Source organism: Pelophylax lessonae (assembly GCF_965119305.1).
Source record: "Pelophylax lessonae genome assembly, chromosome: 2".
Taxonomy (NCBI): Eukaryota; Metazoa; Chordata; class Amphibia; order Anura; family Ranidae; genus Pelophylax; species Pelophylax lessonae.
The window spans coordinates 659,328,164-659,351,489 of NC_138769.1; the positions used below are offsets into that span (position 1 = coordinate 659,328,164).

Here is a 23,326-nt window from a genome sequence, read left to right on the forward strand (position 1 = left end):
TATTACCAAGGCCGAACCTGGCCCTTGATGGTACCCGAGGCCAGATGCTGCTAAACACCTCGTTGGAGGTAGCCAAACTCAGAGTCGCCAAAAAGGAGCGAGGGTGAACCCCAAGAGATTCACATTCCAAAGTACGCTCTTCAAACCCGATGGTAGATCTACCTAGAAGTAGATTTACTAGCTTGCAGCAGCGTGGGAGTCACTGATTCACTGACCTTTAGCACCTGGCTTCCGACAGCCAAGCCTTTAAAAGCCAGTGACTGTAAATCAAGATGGAGGATTTGCCCTTGAGCCAACAGATCTCTTCTAAGAGGAAATCTCCAAGGAGCATCGACGACCAACCGTATCAGATCTGCGTACCAAGACCAGCGAGGCTAGTCTGGAGCCACTAGGATGGCTGTAATCCCTTCTGCTTCGAGCCTACGCAAGTCTTGGCAGAAGTTCTAGAAGAGGAAAGACGTATATCAGACAATACCGGCCCCAAAAGAGCCACCAGTGCGTCTGTGGTGTCCGCCAGAGGATCCCAGGATCGTGCCACAAACCCATGCACCTTTCTGTAGAGACGAGAGGCCAACAGAACCAACTCGGGAGTTCCCCACCGGAGACACAACTAATTAAAACACCTGCAGAGGAAATGTCCAGTATATCGATTGGTAGTCTGGATTCTTTCAGAGTCCAGACTCCTGAGCACAATCCGTGCCAAAAATCGCCACCCCACTCGAACAGGCTGACATCTGTGGTGACCACCGTCCAGTACAGGAAGGAAGATTTACTATGTCGAAGCGCTGGAGAGTGAAGCCACTGAACCAGGGACCCTCACATGACAAGAATCTGTTTGCAGAGGTCTTGTGTGGACAGATTTTGGAACTCATCCCATGGGAGGAACACCCTGGCTGATGCCGAGTCCAGAAAAGACCCAGATAGTCCAACTAAGTGGACGGAACCAGAACCAATACCTGGAAATTTAATTTCCAATCAGAGTCCGCACAGTAATCTCCCAGGTTGTCCGTCAGAGCAGTTGGAGACTGCTCACAGAAGATTATCCAGGTACTCCAGTACCACAATCCCCCACTGGTGCAACAATGCCAACACCTGGGCCAACACTTGTGAAAACCCGAGGGGCTGAGATGAGACCTCTTAATAATGCTCCTTGCCAACGGCAAGCGGAGGAAGCACGAATGACTGACATATCGGAATATGAAGTTAAGCGTCCTTAATATCGAGAGAGGCCAGAAGATCCCCCTGATATAGGGATATCACTACAGTACGAAGTGACTCCATTCAAAACATCTGTACCCGCAACAAAGTTGTTCAGAGCTTGAAGTCCAAGATTGGGACGTAGCTCGCTTTCCTTCCTGGGACCTGCAAACACGTTTGAATAAAACCCATGAAACAAAAGTTTTGATTCTGAGAACGGAAGAACCACACTTTGTAGTGTCAAGTTTTGAACCTCCCGAAGAGACCTCGCAGGCGGTCTGGGGATAAACGCAGGTTGGGAGAAAAGAACCTCTCTGGAGGAGAAGACCAAAAGCTTGATCTTGTAGCCGGTTCGAATTAGCTCGTGGACCCACTTGTCTTGAATCAGGGAGGTCTGCCGGTCCAGGAGGAAGCAAAGACATCCTCCCCCACCCCAAATACGGGTGATGGCGCCCCTTCAGGCAGAAGGAGGCTTGTCTGCAAGGACCCACTCTCGGCATACCAGACCAGGTCCTCATGGAACCTCCAGAGGAGGTCCTTCCAAGGAGGCTCCAAACAGGCTTTACCCCACATAGGCCCTATGGAAAGTCTGGTCCGCAGACCAGGAAATTCGCCATATCATGCGCCGAAGGATTATTGCCGTCACGGACAGCCCACCCAGAGACTAAGGCAGCCACATCTAGAGAGGCATTACAGACGAACTGCAACCCCTGGACCAAATAATCCGCCAGCTCTGCAAAGGCAGGTAGAAGATGTTCCCCCTCCAGAACCTGCAAGAGCGTAGCCCACTCGAGACAGTCAGGGACACAAAAGCTATGGTGAACACTGGACTAGGGACCAAACTAGCCACAGTAAACATGTGGCGGACCAAAGTCTTGGCTCTCCTTCCAAAAGGATCTTTTAAAAACCGGAGACTCCTCCAGAATTGGGGGCCAAAAGACCCACCATGACTGTTTAGAGGGGCTGGGGGGATGGAGGGGAACCGGGGGTCCGACCATCCAAGAGAGGGGCCCATGTCCACCCCGAAAGACCACCAAGGGAGAGGGGGGACAATACTTACCACACCATGGAACCGGGTGGGCACCACTCCAGGCAGACCACTGCACCATCTTGGAATGGGGGTGCTGTGGTCGTCCAGAGGCACGCTGTAAAACAGGCCCGGACTAGGGATATGCGTCCTTGAGAGGCGTTAAACTTGCTGGGCAGCCCCCGTCCAGTGGGGCTATGTCGCGGCCAACCTAGTGTGGAGCTAAGGTTGGTTCGCGCTCGCTGGCCAGACTGGGAAGACTGTAAAGATCTAGGATATCCAGTGAATCGCCCAGTCTGGCAGTTGATTGTAGTTTTCAATGGAACAGAAAATAATAAAAAGAAAAAATTAAGTTTAAAAAAGGAAAAAATGCCAGGACCAGAGATCCTAGCAAGGAACTAGGTCCTTACTCCTGACTAAGCAGAAAAAAACTGAACACCTATAGCAGGAAGTGGGATTATACCTCCTGGTACTGCCCTATAGGCATAGTCAAACTTTTTCCCGCCTAGTGTCCTACTCCTGTAGGGGGCAGCATAACCAAGGGTCAAGTAGATATGGAGCGGTGTCTGTCAATGAACGAAAGAGAAAAACACAATTTCACATCTTGTCTGTTCGATTGCCTGACTGGTCAGTGATTTTGGCCCACTTCACATCAGAACGCGACATTCACGTTGCCTTCCTGTGAAGTGAGTTTTGACATCCCATTTATTTTAATAGGTGTAAAGCACACTGAACTGTGGAAAAAGTAGTGCAAGCATTCATTTTTCAAAATTAACTCCATGGTGGTAGCAAGCGATTTGGTGCCCACAAAATGCACAGTGTTTGTGATCTGCATTAGCGGTGCAATACATTAGCACCTGCATGCAGATCGCACAGGCATTGCACTTTTATCGCACTGTGTTTTGGTGTAAACCGACCCTTAAAGCTGATCTCCACATTTCATTTAACTTTAGTTTGTTTGGTCAAAACAAACTATTTATGTAGCAAAAAAACTGACTAGGTAAGTTCATGACGTCATCTGCCTGACTCTCCGCCTTAGCCAATCAGAGGAAGCTTCGTATACAAAGAATACAAAGCTTTCTCTGAATGGCTGAGCAGCGCTCAGCCAGAATATTTTGTTTTGGGAGTGGCACTGGATGTTTTCTCCTCACTGCCAGACCACAGTGCTGAATGCTGTATGTAGCCTTAGCTACAGTTTAAATAGCACTGACAGCCACTGCAGCTGTTAGTGAAGTAAATAAAAACCACGCCGTGCCAAAAAAATCCCAATAAAGAAACCGTGATTAAATGCTCCTGCGGTTATAGACAAAATACAGTGCACCTGGAAAGTATTCACAGCGCTTCACTTTTTCCACAAAAACACATGTACATAACTATTCACAGCCTTTGTGTAATACTTTGTTGAAGCGCCTTTGGCACCAATTACAGCCTCAGGTCTTTTTGAGTATGATGCTACAAGGTTGGCACACCTATTTTTTTCTCCCATTCTACTTTTCTGGACCTCTCAAGCTCCATCAGGTTGGATGGGGAGCGTCGGCGCACAGCCATTTACAAATCTCTCCAGAGATGTTTAATCAGGTTCAAGTCTGGGCAACTCCTAGTTACATAGTTAGTGAGGTTGAAAAAAGACATCAGCCCATCCAGTTCAACCTATGATGTGAGTGTGTGTTTGCTGTTAACCGTACATTGTATACGCCTGTATGTTGTGGTCTCTAAGGTGCCCATCTAACAGTTTTTTGAAACTATCGATGCTCCCTGCTGATACGACTGTTTGCGGAAGAGAATTCCACATCCTTACTGCTCTGACAGTGAAGAACCCCCTGCGTGTTTTAAGGTTAAACCGCCTTTCCTCTAGTTTTAGTGAGTGGCCACATGTCTTATTGTATATCCTTTCACTGAATAGGTTTTTCCATATGCTAGGGTTGCCAGTACAATATTTGTACATTGATATATCCCCCCTCAATCGTCTCTTCTCCAGAGAGAATAAGTTCAGTTCTTGTAGTCTTTCCTCATAGCTGATGTCCTCCATTCCCCAAACTATTTTTGTTGCCCTTCTCTGGACTTTCTTCAGTTCCAGCATATCCTTCCTGAGGACCGGTGCCCAGAACTGGACAGCATACTCCAGATGTGGCCGGACCAGAATTTTGTAGAGTGGGAGAATAATCTCTTTATTTCTGGAGTGAATCCCCTTTTTTTATACATCCCAGTATTCTGTTGGCTTTGCTTGCAGCGGCTTGGCATTGCATGCCACTGCCAAGCCTGTTGTCTACCAGTACCCCCAGGTCCTTTTCCTTCCTAGACTCACCCAGAGGTTCCCCCCTTAATGAGTAGCTTGCTTTCTGGTTTCTGGCACCCAGGTGCATTACTTTACATTTTTCAACATTAAACCTCATCTGCCATGTAGTTGCCCACCCCATAATTTTGTTCAGGTCCGCTTGTAAGGTTTCCACATCCTACCCAGAAGATATTGGCATGCTTAGTTTAGTATCATCCGCAAATACTGAGATTTTACTCGATATCCCCTCCTCTAGATCATTTATGAATAAATTAAGGACATTCACAGAGTTTTCCTGTAGCCACTCCTTTGTTATCTTGGCTGTGTGCTTAGGGTCGTTGTCCTGTTGGAAGACGAACCTTCGCCACAGTCTAGAGCGCTCTGGAGCAGGTTTTCATCAAGGATGTCTCTGTACATTGCCTTATTAATTTTCCCCCTCAATCCTGACTAGTCTCCCAGCTCCTGCCTCTGAAAAATATCTCCACAGCAGGATGCTGCCACCACCATGCTTTACTGTAGGGAGGATATTGGCCAGGTGATAAGCGGTGCCTGGTTTTCTCCAAACATGGCGCTTGCCATTCAGGCCAAAGTTAAATTTTCGTTTCATTAGACCAGAGAATTTTGTTTCTCGTGGTCTGAGAGTCCTTCAGGTGTCTTCTAGGCAGGCTGTCATGTGCCATACAGGCCTGATTGGTGGAGTGCTGCAGAGATGGTAATTCTTATGGAAGATTTTCCTCTCTCCACAGAGAAATGCGGAGCTTTGTCAGAGTGGCCCGCTCTAGGAAGTCTCCCGGTGGTTCCAAACTTCTTCCACTTACTGATGGAAGCCACTGTGCTCACTGGGACCTTCAATGCTGCAGAAATGTTTCTGTACCCTTCCCCAGATCTGTGCCTCAATACAATCCTATCTCGAAGGCCTACAGGCAATTCCTTGGACTTAATGGCTTGGTTTGTGCTCTGACATGCACTGTTAACTGTGGGACCTCATATAGACAGGTTTGTGTCTTTTCAAATTATGTCCAATCAACAAATTACCACAGGTGGACTCCAATCAAGTTGTAGAAACATCTCAAGGGTGATCAGTGTAAACAGGATGCACCTGAGCTCAATATTGAGTGTCATGTTATGGCAAAGGCTGTGAATACTTATGAACATGAGAATTTTTTTTCTTTTTAATAAATTTCAATTTCAAAACAAACTTCTTTCACATTGTCATTATAGGGTATTGTTTAAATACATTATTTTCCTCACAATTATACAATCGATTTTGGAATAAGGCTGTAAATAACAAAAGGTGGAAAAAGTGAAGCGCTGTAAATACTTTCTGAATGCACTGTAGGTAAAGTCCATTGAAAATCATAAAAGTCTCACAGCAAATTATTATTGGTATTGTTCCCACATGTAGTGATCAAGTGCTCATGCTCCTATGATCAAAGAGGATGCAAACCCACTTTCAGTGACCCCACATGGATTTGCACTTACCATAAGAATTGGACTTTCTATTTCTAGATAGGTCACAAGACCCCTATATGGATCTTAGAAGATACTCAAAAATACTGGACAGGTGTCTTCAGATGCCCAATCCCATATAAAACGCGTTCCCAAGTCGATACTTTATTTCCTAGTGATGTCACATCTTGTCTCGGATGTGCAAGCGGCTTCCAGGTTGGGTAGCGGCGGCCATCTTCCACACATGCCAAATGTACCCGATGCCGGTCCACAGGCACTAATGAATGTGAGTTTAACAAAGTGTGTTTTAAATCGAATAAAGTTAACAGCCTTGCACAATGAATAGGTCTCTGTAATATTTTTTAGAGTGGCGTTTCACAACCTGGGGTGGAATCATACTCCGATATACCTGACTGGTGTGGTGCAAAAATATATTTGGGGTCTTGTCCCAAGAAAGTGTGATGTGACCTATCCATAAGAGGGTCAAATTCTAATGGTGAGTGCAAATCCATGTGGGGTCACCTTGCACTTTGAAAGTGGGCACGAGCCAACTTTGATATGAGCATGACCACTTCATAACTATATGTGGTAATACCAATATTATTTTGCTCACAGAAAAAGATGTACGCCTAGGTTATTTTGCCCTGGAGGCAGAGGAACCATGCTCCAAAGCTCAGTGTGTCTTCATAGGCACTTTAAACATTAGGGATCGTGTACACTATAACTTCTAAACTTGAGTTTATGGGCTTTTGGTGTTATTTGCCAAAGCTCCTAAACTCAGCTTCATAAAAACCTGTCTCCATGTACATATAGGCTTTTAAAAGAGTTTTAGAAGCTGCTGTGGTTAGGGGGAAGTTCAACCTCCCTCTCCTAAGTGTGGAAGAATCACATTCAGGATAATGGGATTTTTGTACTTACCGTAAATTCTATTTCTCGGAGTTCATCAACAGACAGCGCTCCATAAATCATAACTAGTGGCTTATATTGCCTCCTCCAGGAGTAGGACTAGGCAGAACAAAAAACACCTGGCTATGCCCATGGGCCATCCTCAGCTTGTATATAACCCCCCTCTCTGATCTAGGTAATCAGTTTAGTAGCAAGCAGTATTAGAATATCAGAACTCCATAAAGGGATGGGTGCTGTGTCTGTCGAACTCAGAGAAATGGATTTTCGTACAAAAATCCCATTTTCTCTTTCATTCATCAACGGACACAATGCTCCATAAATCATAACTAGTGGGACGTCCAAAAGCAGTGCAAAAAGCAAAATGAGGGATGGGGAAAATAACCCAAGGTTAAACAGAAGAGCCCTTAACCAGGACACAGGAGCCCAGTCCGAAAAATAAAAGTTTAAAGAAAAAAAAAAAAAAAACCACCCCTCAAGAGGAAACAGCCCCTCTTAAAAAGCAGCCTGCAAAACTTTGCGGCCAAAAAAAGCATCCACAGATGCCAAAGTATCTAGCCAACAGAATTTTGTGAAGGTATGCACGAACGACCAAGTGGCCGCCTTCCAAACTTTCAATATTGAAGCCTGATGACGGAAGGCCCAAGAAGCACTCAGCACCCGAGTAGAATGTGCCGTGACAGGGAAAGGTGGAACCTGATCTTTAATAGGAATATGCCTGAGTCACCGCCTGCCTGATCCATCTGGAGATTGTAGTCGAAGAAGCAGCCAGCCCTTTTCTTGGTTCGTCCGAACCCACAAAAAGCGGGTCTGACCTCCGAAAAGACTCAGTAGCTGCTATATGCACCCAAATCGCACAAACCACATCCAAGGTATGCAAAGCAACTTCCTTGGGATGAGCTGGCTTGGGACACAATGCAGGCAACACAATGTCCTCATTCAAATGGAAGTCGGAGACAACTTTGGGCAGCAATGGACAGGGACGAAGAACCACTTTATCCCTATGGACCACTAAACAGGGACCGCAACAGGATAATGCCGCCGATTCCGATACCCTACAGGCCGAGGCAATAGCCATCAAGAATGTCACCTTAGACGGTAACGTAAGGGAATCTCCCAAACATTCTCAAACGGAGGTTTCTGGAGAGCCAAAAGTACTACATTTAAATCCCATGGCAGCAAAAGAGACTGTACAGGTAGAGCCACATCTCGAACCCCCTGAATGAAGGTAAGAACTAAAGTGTGTGGCTAGGGGTCGCTGAAAGAAGATTGCCACGGCAGACACCAAGCCCTTGATGGTATTTAAGGCCAACCTCTGATCAACACCCTGTTGAAGAAAGGTTAAGATCCAAGTCACAGAAAAGGATCGAGGATGAGCGCCAATAGACTCACACCAAAAAAGTACGCTTTCCACGTACGATGGTATGTCTTGCTGGAAGATGACTTCCTCGCCTTCACCATTAGTAGGGATCACTGATCCAGACAGACCTCTATCCCTCAGTACCTGGCTCTCAATAGCTAAGCCATTAAAACCAGCGACTGTAAAGCAGGATGTAAGATCAGTCCTTGGGACGACTGGTCTTCTGAGACGAAGTACCCAAGGGAGATTTACAGCCACCAGGATGATTGGAAGATCCTCGCTCTTGATTCCTCGCAGGAACTGCGGAGGAAGCCTTAGCAGAGGATGATGCTGGCCTTAACGTGGCCCTTGGATGCCTGTGGCACCTGTCAGAGGACCTCATCACAAACTTCGGTATCCTCCTCCTGTGGAGCCAAACCTGCTAAAAGGAGCTGCCTGTAAGACTGTGCAAACATAACTGTTTTGAAGGTAGATATGCCCTGATTCAGAAACTGCATGCAAAATAGGAGCCAGAACTATCTGTGTGACAGCAGGCGGTGAAACACGGCCTGTGGTTCCTGAAGTTTGTACAGAGGAAGGACCACTCTGGTCAGAAATAGAATCTAAGTAAATACATTTCCTGTACAGGGATAGGGGGGACCTTAGGTAGTTCAGACATCACCTGAACCTTTGCAGGAATTAAATGCGCACAAGTAGACTCAGGACCTAACAAGGACAAGCTTTGTCCCCCTTTGTGGGTAACCCCAAAAGAAACATTTTGCAGATCTCCTTGACGCTCCCCAAATAAGTCCTCCCACCCCAATAATGGGTGAGGGCAGACCTGCATGCTGAAGAAATCTTGTCTGCTGGTCCGGGGAAGCTAGCTCTAGGCTTACCAGAGCAAGGTTGCTGGAACCTCCTGGGGAAGATTTAAAAGATCTATTTCCCTTATTCTCTGTCCCAGAAGCACGAAATAATTTTCTATGGGATGAGAAGGAGGGACCCCTTCTGCGGCTAGGCTCCTTCCCTTTCCTTGACTGTGGCAGGAAGGTACTCTGCCACCCCCTGTAATACCCCTAATGAGGTCATCCAGGGTAGCCCCAAACAAGCGATCGCCGTGAAAGGGCAGATTAACTAAAGCTTTTTTAGAGGCTTGGTCTGCGGACCAATCCTTAAGCCACAGCACGTGCCTAAAAACCACCGCTAAAACAGATAGTCTGGACAGCACAGGAGCTGTATCCAAACCTGCATCACAAATAAACTGCAGCCCATGGACCAACTGGTCTGCTAAATCAACATAAGCAGCGGGGACCTGTTCACCCCCCAGGCCCTGGTGCAAAAGCTTGGCCCATTTAGTTTGGGTCTGAGACACCAGGGATGAGGCAAAGACTGGCCGCAATGCCGAACCAGCCATAGTAAACATACTGCGTGCCACAGCCTCCGCCTACTTGTGAGCTGGGTCCTTAAAGGATGGTGATTTCTCTACTGGGATCATTATTGATTTATTCAACCTGGAAACAGGAGGGTCCACCACTGGTGGACTAGTCCACTTCTTAAAAGAGACTCCTCAAAAGGATAACGTACAGCAAAACATTTGGGGACCACAAAGGGTAATTTTGGTTGTTCCCATTCTTTACAGAAAACCTGTCAAAATAGGGCATATAAGGAAACACCTTTGTGTACCAAACGACACAGCCACATTCCCTGGCTACATCAGCCGCATCCTCCATCTTTAAAGTCTTAAGCACTGCAGTAGTAAGTGCGTATACCAGCGGCTTTTCATTCGCTGCTGCGACCATAGAGGAATCATCCTCACTATTGATCAGGGGGTGTGATAATAAGTCCCCCTGGATGGGCCGCGTCCACGGTGGCATCCGGCTCAGAATCAGATGAGACCAACTGAAGGCGGGGGACGCTTACTCCTGGGCCTTTGCCCACACACCACTTCCACCCAGGACACTAAGGACTGCAGGACTGCCGTCAGTGCAACCATGGGAAGCTGGGGTCGGAGGGACCTGCCACCTCCATTAGGGGGTCAGTGTAACCCTAAGGCTCCACACAGAAAGGAAAACCTTGCAGTACAAAAGCGATCTTTTGGCCACACACTAAAGTATCCCCTCAAGGCTCAGAGTACCTATCAGCAAAGAGAGAGATTACCTTTACTGCATCTCTTCCCTTGCCCTATGTTTCCACCTGGTCTAGCTAATCCACGCGTGTTTTCATGGTGGACTGACCATGGCTTTGTGGATGTCCACTCGTTATTTACCCCCACGAGGATACTTCCTTTTGGGGCCCTCCGCTCCTCGCACGATATACCTTTGCGGGAACATTTTCGTTATATGCAACTCCATAATTTTCTTCAGCAACTCATTAACCGCTTTACCTCTAGCCACTGTGCTGCTACTGCGGCACAGTGGCTCGTTATCGTCTAGCGACGTAGACCTACGTCGCTAGACTCCTCCCCTGTAGGCGGCGCTCGTGCGCCGCCGGAGGCGCGCTCCCGCTGTTTTCATTCACAGCGGGAGTCGGGCCAGGGGAGGAGCGGCAGCGATCACCGCTGCTCTGCCCCGATCGTCGGGGAATCCAGTTTGGAGATCCGCCCACCTGTGTAAACAGAGCGGGCGGATCTCCTAAGTGACAGGGAGTGACAGATCGGAGTGTTCAGCATAGCTCAACATCCGATCTGTCCCTGGCTCACTCAGTCCCCTCCCCCCCCCCCACACGTTAGTAGCACCAGGCATACATTAACCCCTCCCTCTCCAATAAAATTAACCCCTTACCTGCCAGTGTCATTTTTACAGTAACAGTGCATATATATAGCACTGATTACTGCAGTAATGTCACTGGTACCCCCAAAAGTGTCAAAAATGTCAGTCAAGGGTCCGATCTGTCCGCCGCAATGTCGCAGTCCGGAAAAAAAAAAAAAAAAAAAACACAGATCACCGCCATTACTCGTTAAAAAAAAAAACACCAAAAATGACAAAAATCTTTCCCTTAGTTAGTAAACGCAATAACTTTTGCGCAAACCAATCAAAATCCACTTATTGCGATTTTTTTTACCAAACCTAGGTAGCAGAAAACAAATTGGCCAAAAATTAAAAAAAATAGTTTTTTACATCTTTTTTGGGGGGAATTTCATATAAAAAAAATGTTAAAAATATTGTTATTTTTTCAAAATAAACGCTCTTTTTTTGTTTATAGCGCAAAAAGTAAAAATCGCACAGGTGATCAAATACCACCAAAAGAAAGCTCTGTTTGTGGGAAAAAAAGGGCGCAAATTTCGTTTGGGTACGGCATCGCACGACCGCGCAATTGTCAGTTAAATACGCACAGCGCCGAATCCCAAAAAGTGGCCCAGACGTAAGACAGCAAAATGCTCTAGTGGTAAAGTGGTTAAACATAGACCTTTACCCTATACGCTTACGCCATTTGAAAGCCTCTGTAGGGCACGGCCCCACTCGCCGGGACTCATATCCCTCCTATATGCCTCCATTATTGCCTGCGATACACCCCCTTTCACGGTCTATCACTCTAACTGGGAACTAGAATTGGGGGGCGGGTTGGACAGGGAAGACTGGCGGCACATGACAGCGGGTCTCTCTAAGTGTTCCCGAAATGTCTTGATTCTGGAAAATGCTTATAAGGTATTTTACTGATGGTACTATACTCCGGCTAGACTGGCTAAATTTATACCCGCATATTCCCCCCTGTGCTTCCGGGGATGCGCTCAGGAGGGGACCATGGCACATATTTGGTGGACATGTCCCAAGGTGCGCAGACTGTGGATTAGGATTTATGCCTTGCTCCGTAATATTTATCAAGTCACCCTGAAGAAGGACCCGTATGAGGCACTCTTGTGTAAACCTATACCTGACTTGACTCGTACACAACGTCAGTTGGCTCAGCATTTGTTTACAGCTACGAAATTGACCATTGCCCGATCTTGGAAGACCCCGTTGCTTAGTTTTGAGGCGGTCAAGAACCCGTATGAATGATATTCTCATTAATGAAAAGTTGACTGCGATAGTTGCTGATTCCCACGCTAAGTTTCTTAAGGTGTGGGACCCCTGGATCTCGACCGTTGCCCCTTCCAGATTCCAGACCACCCTTCTCTCTTTAAATGCCTCCTGGACGCACGCCCCGCAGGACTCGTTCCCCCCCCCCCCTTCCTTTTCCCTACCCTTTCTTTAGTCTTCCTCCATTGTCGTTTCTCTCTTTGTTTGTCCTACTTTCTCACTCCTTCTTTCTCTCTTTCCTTTGTCTTTTAATGTTGTTTTCTTTCCTGGCTTGGTACTCTCAGGCCCAGCCTCTGTTTGCTTATTGGAACGTAATAGAACTTTTTCTTTTGATAATCTTCCTGCATTGTGAAACACTAGGGGACTTTAGGTCCCTATCTATGCATTTCCGCTTGTTGATACTCATTATTTGGTCCGTGATGTTTCCCGGTTGGCTCACGCCCTATGTCTGTATCATGTTTTGCTGCTATCTGTTCCCCTACGTTCCATTTTCTTTTATCTAATTGTACACGTATACCATGTTTTTGATGTATGTTTATGCCTCTTCTCAAAATAAAACTTTTGTACAAGAGAGAGAGAGAGAGAGAGAGAGATAGAGAGATAACAGGGACCCCCAAAGACTCATCCTACCGACCGGAGCGCCGAGAATTTGAAACCAGCATCATCATGGACGCTATCCCTATTCATATGTCCCAGGCACAAGAAGAGGAAACTAAGGAGGAAGAGGAGGAGCTTCGGCATCCCCACGAGGCTTCAGTTGTTTCCAGCATCTCCAAGACTAAGGGAAAATGGCCCTCGTGACATCGGGCTACACAAAAATGGCTGCCAACCGGAGACCAGCCAGACTAAGGTATACATGGCGCTCGTGACATCATCCGACTACACAAACATGGCCAAGGGGAGATCAGCCAGACTAAAGGAAAATGGCCACCATCAGCTACTGAACACTGAAGCATGCTGCCAGGATCTTTCCTGCACCCTCTGCAAGGGGACCCCCCCTGAAGGTAGGACACACATTTAGGAGACTGCTGTGCACTCTGCCCCGGTCTCTGCACTTTACCCACACTGCAAACAGCAGGGCATGCACCTAGGGGCCGCCTACACTGGGACCCCTCCAGATTACCAGGGCGGGATACGCACTATCCCAGGACCCTTACAGAGTGGGGATAGCGGGGGCAACCACAGGGGTCTCTGCTGCATTCTTTGCCCTGGGACCCCCACCAGACTCTAGGTCCAAACAGGGGGGAATAGGAGTGGGGGGAAGCCCAGCTCGGTGAGGGATTTAAGTATGGGAGGAGGGAACCTGCAAGCAGCTCCAACTGTCCCTGTAGGTTACCCACGTCCACCCCAAAGAAAATTACCAAAAAGGGAGAGGGGGGACTGTACTTACCCATCCATGGTGGGGTAACGCTCCAGACAGAACTCCTCGCCACCAAGGTAAGGGAGCTGTCAGCCAAGAGACCGCTATGACTCAGACCCAAACCCGTAGATGTTTAACTCGCAGGCCAGCCTCTGTCCATGAGGCTATGTCGCGGGAGACCTAGCACGTAGCTGTGGTCTGCACGTGCTCGCTAGCTGAGCTGGGGGGACCACTGGATCTAGATTATCCAGACCGTCGCCCAGCCCGGCAGTTGATTGTAGATCTCCCGAGAGAAATAAAAAAATATGTAAGGAAGGCGAACAATTGCTAGGACCAGAGATCCCAGCCAGGAGCCTAGGGTCCTTACTTCTGACTAGACAGATAAAAACTGATTACCTAGAGCAGAGAGGGCGTTATATACCAGCTGAGGACGGCCCATGGGCAGAGCCCATGTTTTTTGTTCTGCCTAGACCTACTCCTGGAGGAGGCTATCTTACCCACTAGTTATGATTAATGGAGCGCTGTATCCGTCGATGAACGAAAGAGAAAGGAATGTTTTGACCGCCGGATGCAAAACGCAGCAAAATCATTCTGTGTTCTCCCACAGCAGTCAACCTTGTCTGTGTGTACATGAGCCGGCAACACATCCTCCCAATAAATGCACTTTATCAATAAAGGGTACAGTGTGCAAATTAATATTTTGCTGTTGGAACTTTTTGGTCTATAAGAGCAAGAGCACTTGATCACAGTTTTTGAGATGTGATGTATGGAGTGGATTTTCATTTATACTTTTACATATATTGATGCACATGATTCACACATAATACTTGACTAATTTATTGTTTTTTGTAGCAGTGCGGTCTAATATTACACTTGTATGGCTGCAAGGTATACACATTTCACAGACTGCAGCAGCTTTATTTATTGATTTAGCACAAAAACATTTTATTTTTTTTTTTTTGCTTTCCAGTGGCGCAGAAGTGCATATTCACATTTGTTAGTGAAGCAAATCGTTAATTTTAACCAGCTTGGTCCAAACAAACTATTTAAAGTTAAATTAAACCTAGAGATCAGCTATAATAAGTTCTTATTTGCATCAGTCTCCATTTCCTTAACACATCAGGAGAGCTGAAATAACCCATTGCATGTCACAAAAATCTGGCTGCAATGACACGATCACTCAAAACCTTTACCTGACATGGCCAGCAACACAGGTAGCGGTGTGGAGAAAAGAAAGGACTTCAGATGATGTTTTTACTGCTGCCTATATATTTCAGCCCCTGTAACTCTCACACCAACCATTTCTTGAGTGGGTATCACAGGAACAGGAAGGGTTAATCTCCCCAGTGGAGTCAAAGACAGAAGTAAATACCATAGAGAAATTCTTCCCTAATCTATCTAAAACCAAATACGGTGTGTACGAGAAGGCGGATACATTGACAAGTCTGCAGAAGTCATGCAGGGCACCTGCGGGTGCAATGCTTTACAGGCTTTAAGTAAAAAAGAAATAAAAGCATATTTTTTACCTGCAAAAAGATGTGCATTTATTTCTTTTTTTTTTTTTTAAAAAGGTGAAACTATCCTTTTAACATCTACTCTAAGGCTCTTTCACACGGTCCGACATCCCCACTGAGGAGGTGGATGACAGCTCCGTCTCCGCTTGCAGTGCAGAGAGGGTGGTGTCACAGCCCCCGCTGCTCTCTATGGGATATCGGCTGTCGGCTCTCATCCGATCCGATCCCCAGGACGGATGGAAAATAGGGTTTCCGTCCGGATTTCATGGACAGGATCGGATGCGGATGGCAGCGGACATGTCAGCGCTGACATCCGCTGCTCCATAGGGCTGAATGGGGCATTCGATCAGATCCGCCTAAAAAACTGACAGGCGGATCTGATCGGACCGCCCGTGTGAAAGAACCCTAAAAGGGGATAAGCAAAAAAAGTGTCAACACATCGAACAGCTTTGAAATTTTTAAACATGTATACATTGTATCAAAACCATGTTCTATAAACAGTGTACAAAAAAATAGTATACATAGCGAAACAAAATGTTCAGGGAATTGCACATTAACACAGGTCACTATCACCACTGCTACTGAACCATACAAGGGAACTGAGAAGCCGACCACTTAAGCAAATATATAACAAAATGAAGAGAAAGCACGTGGAAAACATACAATACCAGAACACAAACGTACTGAGACGTTTAAACAGCGGACACCTGGAAACAGGGAGGAGAAGGTGCAGCTGACAAAACATTTCAGGGTTATTATTACCCCTTTATCAAGTCAAGTCCCACTTTTTGAAAAAGTTAAATCTTTAATACACAAATAACAAAATTGTTGGAGCAACTCTGGGCACACCAATGAATACACATAGTATGTGAATGGTCTAATCTGGCCAGCCACTTCTGAGATTCATTTACCCCTGCCAAACAGCACAGCCAAGAAAGTGACATTTTGTTATAGTTAAACATGTGTGTATGTAGATGAGCTTGATTGGCTCCCAGCACTTCCACCCCCTCTCAGTCTGCAGCATTGATTCGATGCTGTATCTGTCCTCCCGACGCCTTTACACCAAAGAGCGCTGATCGCTCAGTTCTCGGTCTTCAGTGAGCAGAGAGCCAGTGACTGTCAAGACACCAGCTCTCTGATTTGCCCCTCCAGCGCACACAGGAGTGCTGGGTTTTTGAGGGGGCGGGAGCAGCTGGCTCAGGCTCTGAGCGACACGCTGAGAGGCTCAGCCAGCTTCTGGTCCAGGCATCTGATGATTCCCCATATTAAAGTGATAAAGTCTCTTTTTTTTTTTTTTTCTTTAAAAAGAACAAACATTTTTATACTGCTCTGTGCAGTGGTTTTGCACAGAGCAGTCTGGATCGTCCTCTTCTAGGGTCCTTCGCCAGAGCTCTGAGCCCCTCCCTCCTGTCGAGTGTGCCCACGGCAAGCAGCTTGCTATGGGGGCACCCGAGCTGAGGCACCGCGTGTCCATTCAGATATGGAGCCACAGTTTGGCCCGCCCCTCTCTCTCCTCATTGGCTGACAATTGGCAGCAGCAGGAGCCAATTGCGCCGTTGCTGTGTCTCAGCCAATCAGGAGGGAGAGACAGCCGAGGCACTCATGCACATCATTGGATCGAGATGGGGCTCAGGTAAGCATTAGCCCCCCCCCCCCCCCCCCAGTCTACAGTGACATGAGCTGACAGTGGACTTTAGCCTGATGTCAGCTGAATCAAGGTTTCAGGAGTTCAGAACTAACTCTAGTCCTGTGACCCACAGTAGAAGTAGGGCAAAATTACCATGGGCCCTACATCTCCTTTAATTTTAGTAAAGAAAGGCACAACTGAAATACCTTTTTTTTTTTCCTATCTTGACTTCAGGTCTAATTTTACACTGTTGCCATCATGTATGTGTCCGTGTGTGACGAGGCAGTGCATGGTCTGTAGAGCATAATGAAGTCCCAAAGGCAGCACAGTTAGTAAGGGCAGTGATGTAATGGAAAATTATTGTAGCGTTTTTTATTAGCTCTGACAAGTAGGCACAGAGCTAATGGAAAACAGCACATATTTGTCAATTTTCCTTCACAAAGCCCTTGTTTGCATTTCAGAGTTTAAGGTGTTTTCCAGGTGTATTGTGCTGTAGACTCATTGAGAGTTTCATGTTTCGTCAAACTTTGAGAAAACGAAGAATTGACAATTGGTAATGTCGCCTTATGCACCAGTTTATTTCACAATATCGCCACAACAGTAGTCCCCATCTAAAAAGACTACCTCCTTCTAACGTATTTCAGCCACTAGGGCTTATTCTCCCCTATGACAAAGATCTATTGGGGAAGTGGTCTTCAGACAGGGACTACTGCTGAGGTTGTATTCTGGAATAAACCTTTGAATCCAGTAATATCAGCAAGCGGTGGTTTTTCATTTTCTCAGCACGTTTGAGGAGTGGACAGCTCTATTCCAGTCTGGTACCTGGTGATCAGGGGATAGCAGGCTACTAAGCTTTGTAAGTGGGGGAGGATGCTCTATTACTGCAAACGGAGTCTTCCTTTAATGCGTGTTTATTGAAAAGTGCACCACAGCAAGCAGGGCTTTTTCCAATACATTACACCTTACCTAAAAGACACATATACAAGCACAGCCCAACAATGAGGTCTTTGGGAAAAAAGATTCTACATACAGGAACCGGTTGGGGCTAAATATTTGCAAGTTCCCCCCCTCTGCTTAGAGTGTGCTTATCCTTTTATGCTCTCTCACCTTATACATTCATAGTACTTTATACTTACGTACAACGCGCTTCCTTGAGCTATTCACTGTATTAGACCTGCTTTGTGCCACACAGCCTCTGTCCACAAATATCAAAGTGGTACCCTGCACATTCACTTCAATGGAAAGCCCATTAATCAGCCTGTAACACTGTAGAGGAATTTCCATTGAAGTTAAAGAAGGTCACAGAGCCAGAGTGAATGTAGGCAGAGGTTGCATGGTACCAGGCAGACTATATAGTGAAGGTTTCGGAGGAGCAAACATTTTTGGATAGTCCCACTGTAAATGAAGCTGGATTATACAAAGTAGGGTAGAGGGTGGAAAATTACCTTTAAATAGCTAAACATAGGCAAGTTAACATGACCTCACCTCCAGCAAGGAATCCGCAGAGTCATGCAAACACATAACCAGAGTCCCCACTCGTGCCATATTATTGAAATAGGAAAATGAGATGAGGCTCACTGCGGCCAGATGATGAATGAACATAAGAAGAAAATCCTGGAAGACCAAAAAAAAAAAGTATTATGGAACAAATTGCAGAAAAGAACAAATTGATTCAGAATCAGAATTGGGGGTGTAGGGTGTGTTCGAAGAAAGGGCAATCATATATTAACTATGTACATCTATAAACTGACCCTAAAACTAAATTATCCTTCAGTGGTTTCATTATACCATTCTGCTAAAGACAGACTAGTGGCCTGAGAACAGAAAGGAGACCTTGTGTGGTGTCAATATTGCTGTACTGGAATGCTGTGCGCTCCACCAGTATTTTTGGTCCATGTTGAAATATAAAAGATTTAATTTACTCTGTATGTATTTGTTGAAAAACTGCAGTTTTACGCTCACATACAGTATATATACACACAGTGTGTTCGCGATGTACAGAATTTTCATCCCAAAATGGTGTTATTGGCAATTTGCTGATAAGGTGCCGATAATTGCGCCGAAAATCACACGATTTTGTGGCGATTTTATTGTGCTTATGGTTGGTTTCTCATAGGTCAGGTGACTCAAAAACCACATAAAAAACTTAAGGGTGCAATATTAATGCGTTCTTACTGCGCTTTCAATGTATTTCAACGGGGAGGTTTTTGGTGCGTTTTTTTAACTGACCAAAAATGCAGCAAGCAGGATTTTAACACCACAGCAGAGGTGCAACAGACCAATGTGAAGACATTCATAGAATTTAAAAGGGATACATTTTTCTTGAGCTTTCCTTGCACTAATAAAAGGTGCCGAAAAATTCATATTTGTTTTAATTCACATTAATTAAAAAGTGGAATACAATACAACCGGTTTTCGGCCAAATGCATCCGGCATTTTCGCTTCAGATACCAAAATTTCCACTCGGTTTACGTCTGTCTGTCTGTGTGTATATATATATATATATATATATATATATATATATATATATATATATACATATATGCGTGTGTGTGTATATCTATATCTCATATATATGTGTATGTGTGTGTATATATACACACATACATAAAATTTCCCTTTATTACAAGTTTCCATACAGTTGCCTATCTTTAGAGAAACTCTAGTTATAAATGCAAACACATCTCACATACACTCAACAACAAACTTTGCATTTTACACTGGTACTGGTTAATAAAACTGGGAAGCCACGTCATTATCACAAAAGCTTCTTTAGAGCGAGTTTTTATAACTAGTTGGATCACAAACTTTGCTTGCGGCAATAACTGGCCTGCAGCTATATTAAGCGGCCTATTCTATGTATGTTACGTTGTTTAAGATTCATGGCCAGCATACTTTAAATGACCTTGGTTTCAGTGCAGAGTAAAGAAATTAAAGCTTTTATGGGACACTGTTTGAATACAATTATAAAACATGAGACTCTGAAACAAACAGGACTTGTGTTACACTGGCTTCATTTAACTCACAGTGATTCAAGCACAAGGTGAGTCAGACTGTGCAGTTCTAGCACAAGCCAGGAGATCCACATACCATGAATGCACACCATGCAGATGCTGTGTACTAAACAATGTGTTAAGTGCTGCTCCCTATCTACTAGAACTTGACCCTATTACCGATCCTCTCCCTGGCCGCCAATTTGCTCCAAACCGGTACTATTCGGTTCAGTATGCTCCGAGAGGTGTTTCAGACCACTTCTGTTAGTGTGCTGGCTTGCTGCTTAAGCCTCGTACACACAATCAGATTATCGAACAAGCTTTCGTCCATTTTTTGTTGCATGCTAGTCTCATATGGAAAGTGAAGACGTTACTTTCATACGAAAATTCTACTATGACAGAATTCTACTTCAGAAGTGATGTCATGTGTTGGATTGTTTTGTATGTGTTCTTTCTTTCTGAGCATGCCTAGTCTTGCTCTTATGATTTTTTTGGACGAAAACTGTACTAATTAAATGGAAATTGGATGTTGTGTTGACGTACGATAAACATTTTATAGCCTGCACATCCAGTTTTTGTCGTCCGAAAATTTGTAATCAGCTGTCAAAAGCACCATACTAACAATCCGAAAATCGGCAGATCGTTCGTCGGACGAAATTTTACTTCTGATTTTCTTATCGTGTGTACGGGCCTTTAAACAGCAAAATGCAGCTAAAGCCCCAAGGCGTCTAAACGCTTTCAGGTAAGAAAATTGTTGCCCTTTAACACTACCAAAGAACAAAGCATTATTTGGTGTTTTGAGGATAACACTCTCTAGGACAAGGGTCTTCAAACTATGGCCCTCCAGTTGTTGAGGAACTACAATTCCCTTCATGCCTTGTCATGTCTGTGAATATCAGAGTTTTTCAATGCCTCATGGGATGTGTAGTTCAGCAACAGCTGGAGGGCCGTAGTTTGAAGATCCCTGCTCTAGGAGGACGAGTGGCTCAAGTGGGAAACTTTTAAATACTATTTACAAGGTGTGTTTATTTCCGCCATTAACGCAATTAAAACTGGCACTAAAAATTACGAATTGCTCCTAACTTAGCATATTCAGGAACTTGAATAGGAATATACACTATATTGTCAAAAGTATTGGGACACCTGCCTTTACACGCACATGAACTTTAATTGCATACCCAGTCGCTCATGCATCTTTATGGACCTTCCTTTGTGCACTGGTGTTGGAACATGAAGGGGTTATCCCCAAACTGTTCCAGAAAAGTTGGGAGTATGAAATTATCCAAAATATCTTGGTATGCTGACGCTTTAGGAGTTCCCTTCACTGGAACTAAGGGGCCAAGCCCAATCCCTGAAAAACACCCCCACTAAATGATTTGGACCAGTACACAAAGCAAGGTCCATTAAGACATGGATGAGTGGGTTTTGGGTGGAGGAACTTGACTGTCCTGCACAGAGTCCTGACCTCAATCCGAGAACACCTTTGGGATAAATTCGAGCAGACACTGCGAGCCAGGCCTTCTCATCCACATCAGTGCCTGACATCACAAATGCGCTTCTGGAAGAATGGTCAAACATTCCCATAGACGCACTCCTAAACCTTGTGGACAGCGTTCCCAGAAGAGTTGAAGCTGTTTTAGCTGCAAAGGGTGGGACAACTCAATATTGAACCCTATGGACTAAGACTGGGATTCCATTTAAGTTCATGTGGGAGTGAAGGCAGGCGCCCCAAAACCTTTGACAATATAGTGTAGGATATTGTATGGGTTATAGAACTGTATATTTATTCTGCACAATTGTTTATGATACACAGTACATTACCAAATCAAATGTCAATCAAAGTAATTCTTTACATATACACAGAAATATCTTAGGAGGAAATATTTATGATGGGTATACACCTCTACATATAAAGTCACTATAATCATTAACTAGGGATGGGCTCTGTGTTCCTGTCGAACGCAAGTTCGACACGAACATTAGCTGTCCATGTGTTCGCTGAACACACAAACAAATGGGGTGCTCGCCGGGAAGTTTGCCCACCGATGAGCGCCCCATAATGCAATGCGCTGTTGCAGTGCATTGATTGCTGATGATTGGCCAAAGCATGTACCTGACCTGTATGCTTTGTCCAATCACAGCACAATGTCCTGTTAGGTGCCTTTAGCCAATCATGGTTTAGGGGCTAAGTCCACGCCCCACACTATGCAAGGCTGCTGCTTGCCCGGCCAATCCCTCACGGGGTGCATCCGTAAGGACAAACCGGGAATCCGATTTACGGAAGGACTCAGTTACCGTCCGGTACACCCTAATCCAAGGCATGAAAGACAATTTTCTTCCGATGTTTAAGCCTGGGACACAGGGAAGGAAACACAGTGTCTTCATTCAAAAATCAGAGACCAACTTAGGAAGGAAAGACGGACAGGAGCGAAGCACCACCATATCCCTGTGAATCCCCAGATAAGGTGAACGACAGGATAGTGCCGCCAGGTCCGACACCCTGCACGCAGAGGTGATAGCCACCAAAAATGCCACCTTCTGGGACAGCGTAAGCAGGGGAAATTCCCAAAGCTTCTCAAATGGAGACTACTGGAGAACCGAAAGTACCAAATTAAGGTCCCAAGGCAGCAAAGGAGACTACACTGAATGGACCGAGTGCCGAACAACCTGAAGAGAGGTACGCACCAGAGCTGTAGCCAAGGGTCGTTGGAAGAAGACCGCCAAGGCAGAAACCTGGCCCGATAGTACTCCGGGCCAACTTTTGTTCAACCCACCGTTGAAGGAAGGTCACGATCCGAGCCACCGAAAAAGAGCGAGGTGGAACCCCAAGGGATACCAGGTAATGTACATTTTCCACGTACGATGGTAGATCTTCCAAGAAGATTTCCTAGCTTTTAACAATGTTGGAATTACTGATTCAGACAACCCCCTATCCTTCAGCACCTGGCTTTCAACAGCCAAGCTGTCAAAACCAGCGAAAGTAAAGCAGGCTGGATGATTGGCCCTTGGGACAGCAGATCATCCCTGAGGGGAAGCCTCAAAGGAAACGTCGGCAACCAGTCACACAGAGTCGTCATTACCAGGCCCGGCGAGGCCAGTACGGGGCCACTAAAATGACTGGAATCTCTTCTGCTTCGATCCTGTAGAAGTCTTGGCAGAAGCTTGAGAGGAGGGAAGGCATAAATCAGAAGATACTGACCCCCAACGGGGCCACCAGCATGTCTGTGGCGTCCGCCAATGGATCCCGTGACTGAGCCATGAACCTATGTACCTTTCTGTTGAGCCAAGACGCCAACAGATCCACCTCGGGGGTGCCACACCGGAGACCCAACTGATGACACACTTCCAGGTTAAGAGACTATTCCCCCTGGTCGAACGCCTGCCGACTGAGTAAATCCGCCTGCCAAAGTTCCAGTCCTGGAAAGTGAACGGCGGCGAGGGCTGGAACGACAAGTTCTGCCCACCTGAGAATGCCGGCTACCTCCAGAGCTGCCAGGACACTTCTTGTGCCCCCTTGGGGATTGACATAAGCCACATCCGTGGCATTGCCAGAGTTAATGCACACTGGATATAGCCTTGTAGACGATCCATCCATTGTTCCAGGCACAGCCTAATTGCTCGTAAAT

The 23,326-nt window shown here is 45.8% G+C and overlaps 1 protein-coding gene across 2 annotated transcripts in view; it reads right to left on the reverse strand.

The window, feature by feature from the left end:
* Positions 1-23,326, reverse strand: part of CERS5 (ceramide synthase 5) — a 196,612-nt gene that overhangs the window by 56,613 nt on the left and 116,673 nt on the right. For both annotated transcript variants that reach the window (XM_082248348.1, XM_082248349.1), the window contains exon 7: positions 18,193-18,321. In XM_082248348.1, the coding sequence (XP_082104474.1) occupies positions 18,193-18,321 (129 nt within the window). The remainder of the gene's footprint in view (positions 1-18,192; positions 18,322-23,326) is intronic.